The sequence below is a fragment of the Carassius auratus genome, unplaced genomic scaffold (genome assembly GCF_003368295.1).
Source record: "Carassius auratus strain Wakin unplaced genomic scaffold, ASM336829v1 scaf_tig00028060, whole genome shotgun sequence".
NCBI classification, from domain to species: domain Eukaryota; kingdom Metazoa; phylum Chordata; class Actinopteri; order Cypriniformes; family Cyprinidae; genus Carassius; species Carassius auratus.
In genome coordinates, this window is record NW_020525656.1 from 164,787 (window position 1) to 170,256 (window position 5,470).

The 5,470-nt window shown below is 37.7% G+C and overlaps 1 protein-coding gene across 1 annotated transcript; it reads right to left on the bottom strand.

Moving 5' to 3' along the window:
* Positions 1-1,778: 1,778 nt before the first annotated feature.
* LOC113079448 (uncharacterized) lies at positions 1,779-4,259 on the bottom strand. The gene is made up of 3 exons (XM_026251716.1): positions 4,037-4,259; positions 3,432-3,806; positions 1,779-3,331 (listed from the first exon to the last, which is right to left on the bottom strand). Exons 1-3 carry the CDS (start codon positions 4,257-4,259, stop codon positions 2,262-2,264), a joined length of 1,668 nt encoding a protein of 555 aa, XP_026107501.1. The 3' UTR covers positions 1,779-2,261.
* Positions 4,260-5,470: the final 1,211 nt, after the last annotated feature.

Consider the following 5,470-nt stretch of genomic DNA (forward strand, 5'->3'; position numbering starts at 1 on the left):
TGGCATATGTTGTTTATTTAACCAATCAGATGAGAGTAAATGGAGAGTCAGCAGAGCCTCATGTGATTGGCTACCAGAAGGTGGTGGACCCGCCCTCTCCTTCACGCTTGCAAATCTCAGTCGGTGAGAGAATCGTGCCAAAATTGTAAGCGCAGAGAAAAGAAAGACTGAGCTGTACATATCGGTTTATTTCGGGAACTTTTTGCCCCACATGCACAGCATGTCATTTAGACATTTGCAACAGTAAGTTTTTTCACACACACAGACATTGCATTTCTTTAAAGTGTTGTTATCGCTTGCAAATCAATTTTCACGTGCTTGCAGTACTTTTGACCGTATTTTTGTGAAAACAACATGCCAAAAGTCAGATGCATGCAGATCATATTTATTTTGCTTTAGCATGAAGCTGCAGTTTCACAATACTTGAATTATGAGTTACAGTAAAATTCTGCAAATAATTTTTTCTTATGCTTGAAACGCGATTCACACCTTCACAAACTTATCTTTGGCATTGCAAATTTAATTTACGCTTACAGTTTTATGTACACTTCCACAAACTTCCTTCAGTATAACATATTATTAATTAATAGAAATCATTTAAGCAATTAAAACCTTTTTTAAATTTGAATTTAAATACTTTTAAACTAACTTTAAATTCTCAAGGAGTTAAAAAGGGTAAAATGTCACAGTGCAATAGCCTAAATGAACTTGTCTTAACAATTTAATGACAACTAACAATATAATTCTTTTTTTTTTTAAAGAACAATTCCTGTATAAAATGGGGCAGCAACCTTTATATAAAACATTTTGAAATCGTCCACAGCTGAGCAACTCAGGAGGTGGATCTGCGCCAGAGCGTGTGAAGTGAATGTGATGCACAAAGTCATGCAATGAGAAAAAAAATAAATAAAAAACTAGATAGCCTAGATTAGGCCCAGGATTTGTTCCTCAGTATATAATAATTAGTAACAAATTTTAAAATACTTTTTTTAACATGCTAAAAATGAAATTAAGTTTGTGAGAGGAAAAATAAATAAGTCATGTATAAGTTGCATTTTAACGGATTAATCACCTATTTTCGTTTGCAGCATGTTTTTTCAAACACTCAAAAAAATTAATGAAGTTTGTGAAAGAAAAAAAAAGACATGTATAAGTTGCATTTTATTACATTTAGAAATAATAACGGCTGGCCTTATAATGTTATAATGTACCAACAGGATATATTTAGTTCCCTTCACTTTACAACAAATCCTTTAAATTTAACAAATATATCAGAACAAAACAATAATTAAAAATATATAATTCTAATGGATAAATGTAATTGCAGTATATAATAATATAGGCTTAGTTATAAACAAAACAAAAAAAATAATAATAATTTAAAGCGAAACATAAGGTAAGGTTGGGCTTTCTCATTCTCTCACTCAGGAGAAATCAGTTTCCATATTCGTGATGTTGCCCATTTGAAGCTTAACTATTATTCATGAGGTAAAATAGGCTTTGTAGTTCACGAGTGTTTCAGTATCGATGTAAAAAAATCATAATGAGCAATATGCCAAAGTGGACCGCTGCTTGAGCCGAATGTCATGGTGAACTGCTGTTGTTGTGTGAGGCACCAGTACGATTAAAAAGCTGAAACAGAAAATACTAAATTTTTGGTCACACATAAGGCATAATTCAAAAATGCAAAGTGTTAGCAGTTTTCAGGTACACACGGCGGTAGAAGGGGTATTTTGGATGTCTACCTACTGTAACTGCCTCAGGTTGAAAAACAACATTTAACACTAGAAGCGCCAGAATTCCAAAACTACTAGAACAGCCGTGAGCGGTCATTTTGACCGCTATATTATAAACGCTATAATCTCTAAATAAATTGCCCAAATGAGAGATTAATGTATTAACTGTGTTAGGATATCTTTTAAAAAACAAATAACACCAACATTTACATTTTTTATTTAGTTAAAAATGATAATTATAAATTTAGAAATATTCGCATCATTTCATAGGAAAATGTAATTATTGCATATTCAGTATTTCTCTGTATTTATTTTACATAACTCAGAACAACAAAATAACATTTAAAATGATCTATTTGATTATGAAAAAAAAAATGTTACAACATTTATGATACATTATAACACAGAACATAAGCTGGAAACAAGCAGCTCTAAAGTTAAAAAGAGTCACGAACGAAGTTTGGAACCATAAAACAATTATGCTACAAATTCTATATTAAATAAATCTATATCGTGCTCGGCTATTTAAGATTCACAGTCAACACAAGTTACTTCTGTTCTTCTCGCACAATTTCCACACACGGGTTTGTGGCATTTGCAGCAGGTGTCGTGCGTTTTATTTTGTTTGCAGATTCTCCGCACCTGGCACTGTCTCCGTTTTGGTGTCAGTTGCGGGGGTTGATTTTTTTGGTTGGGACCTTGTGTCGACTGCGATGCTGCCCTTTTTCCCTCCATGAACTCCGCTCTCAGCTCCTCTGCCAGTCGCAGCAGGAACTTCCTCCGGGCAATTTTGCTGCTGGTGCACTCCTTGAAGAGGATGTGGGCATTGATTCCAGCAAGGTCGAGGATGTTGTAAAATACAGCCACTGGCCATCTACGCGTACCGCCTTTCACAGAGTATGCCCGTGCCATCTGATCTAGGACATCCACCCCATACTTGGTGTTGTTGTAATAGGTCACAGACTCCGGCTTTGCTTTCGGCCCATCGGTGATGCCCACGCTTGTGTGCACGGAGCTCAAAATGCACACATTCTTCCTCGGCTTTCCCTGGTATATCGTGAGCGTCGCATCCGCACATTTTAGCACTTTTGTGTTATACAACTCCGCTTGCTCTTTTGCGGAGGGGGGCAACTCGCGCTTACTTTTTCCCATAGTGCCAACCAGGCTGGTCTTCTTGGCCTGTAAGGCGGTGGCCAGTTTCAGTGAAGTGAAGAAATTATCCGTTGTAATATTTCTTCCCTTACCCAAGAATGGCTCCGCCAGTTTCAGCACCACACTCTCTCCCACGAGCTGACCTCTGCTCCGTGCCTCTTCTTTACCCAGAAACGGAGCCCCGTTCAGCATGTATTTCGAACGGACATCAGCAGCCAGCCAAAATTTGATGCCAAATTTATCAGGCTTATTCCCCATGTACTGAAGAAATCTGCACCGGGCCTTGGTGGGGAACAGCTGCTCATCTATGGTTATGTCGGCACCGGGCTTGTAACAGGCTATGCTGTTCTGAATAAACTTGTTCCAAGTGGCCGATACCAGGGCAAACCTGTCATCCTGCAGACGCACACGTCGGGTTTCTTTTTTTATCGAACCGCAGAAATCTCATTATCTCCCTGAAGCGATTTCTGGCTATGGTTTCTTTGAAAAACGGGAAGCCCCATTTCTCCGACCAAAGGCTCCCCAAATCCATGTTCTTCGCACCCTGTGCTCCACGGATATATAACAGAGCTATGAAGGCTTTCAGTTCAGCCACTGTCAGGTCCCATGAGCTGTCACCACGGTGCTGATGTGCCTCAGCCACAGTGCAGTCCCTGATGTGTTTCAACATGCCATCGTCAAACAAACACAGAAAGGCAGTGAGCGCATCTTCGATGTTGCGCTTCGCGTGCGCGGTGGGACCGGCAGCTTCAGTCAGAACATTTTGGCTCTGCCTTCTCCCTGGACGTTCAGTTGACTGAAGGATGGTCCACACCATCCCATCCTTTCCCTTTTCCACAGCCACCTCCGGCCGAGATGACTCTAAGGGCGGGCTGAGCACTCCAGCTGGCTCAAGTGCAGGTACTGGTTCGGGAAGGCCTGGGACAACAATATAACACTAATAAGAATAATAATAACAAAAAATATAATAATAATAATAATAATAATATCACAATAATAATAATATTCTAATAATAATAACAATAACAATTACGTAAGAATGATAGTAATATTCTAATAATAATAATAATTTTATAATATTATAAGATAATAAAATAATAATAATAATATGAACAGCAGAACTAGTTAATATGGGCATCCAAGTTTACCTGGAACGTCAGCTGTGAATGGAACATCTGGTTCCCTAATCTCCGAGGAAGGTAACCGCCTCTTTTTCCTTTTTACGGACTCTGACTCACTCTCTGATGAGGATGAACTGTTGTCTTGCACCCAGGAAAGGTCGCTGTCACTTTCCACCTCAGACAGCGCCCCTGCATCAGAGTCATCACTGTCCAGATTGTGAAGCATTTCCAAGGCCATGGCAAAAGTCATATTTCTCTTCATTCTATTATTTGTATTAGACATTTTCTAAACGCTCCCTATAAACTCTTTATAAATTTATTTTTTAAAAGGCAATAATAATTTGTAGTCCAAGAATTTGTATTTATAATCAAATGAGCATATGCTAATAGTACTGGTGACGCTGACAGAGACAATAAAACGCGGGAAAGAACAATAGAATCGCGCGAGATTTAGAGCGGTCAATATGACCGTTATGGCTTTAATAGGTAGAAATGCTTATATTTTTTTTGCCTTTTATGTAATTTATATAAAATCTATTGTAAGTAAAAACAGAAACACTTTTAGGAAAAGTCACAAACCAGCAAGATTGTATTTTTTTATTCAACAAAGTTATTGTACATATACATTTCAAAACGGTCATTTAGACCGTCATGGCAGTTCTAGTGTTAAGGGGAAACTGTTTACTAGGGACAGACAGTTTTTGAGAGTAACCAGGCATCTACGATGTAATGTGCATGAGATGTGCATGTGTTAATGGGGTGATGTGCACTGAGCAACATGATTAGCACAAAGGTCCTAATCTGTCCTTCAATGTATCTTTTTACATGCTATAATAGAAGGGTTGTGAGTCTGCGTGTTATCTTTGCACACAGACTCAAGCTGTGCGTAAACTAGATCATTTTCTGCAGAGAATTAAAGCAATACAAGGACAAAACTCTGTCTGGTTTTTCATTTTCAGTCTCTACAAAGTGTTATTGAGTTAGAATTTCCACAACACTGTTTTAAATAGTATTTATATAGTATAGTAGTTTATATATATATATATATAACTTATTTATTTTTTATTATTTATAATTCCATAGGCTCTCTCTCGTGCACCTGCATGGTTTAAAACACCAAGTGGTTACGCTATGACAAGAATAAAGTCTCTCTCTTACTCCACCCATACATGATAATATCGTCGTTCTCACGTGCTGACAATATGATGATTTGACAAATGACCAGATCGCTAAATCATGGCACTTATTTGGGGTACACTGGCACAGGAAATTCAATTTAATTTTTGTACGCTTGATTTTCAAATCCAATGAGTGCAACAAGATTTTCTGAGATATTAATGGAAGCAGCTGGATTTGTTAAACAATTATGCAAGTAATCTTCATAGCGTTAACCCTTTTAGACAACCAAACTGTTCTTAGTATTGAACTTAGTATTGAGGCCAGCAATCTTGGCCTTTCCAT

Coding starts and splice junctions, on each gene's coding strand:
- LOC113079448 (XM_026251716.1), bottom strand. CDS start 4,259: ATGACTTTTGCCATGGCCTTGGAAATGCTTCACAATCTGGACAGTGAT. Junction 3,807..4,036: donor ATTCACAGCTGACGTTCCAG/GTAAACTTGGAT, acceptor TTGTTGTCCCAG/GCCTTCCCGAACCAGTACCT. Junction 3,332..3,431: donor ATATATCCGTGGAGCACAGG/GTGCGAAGAACA, acceptor GGAGATAATGAG/ATTTCTGCGGTTCGATAAAA.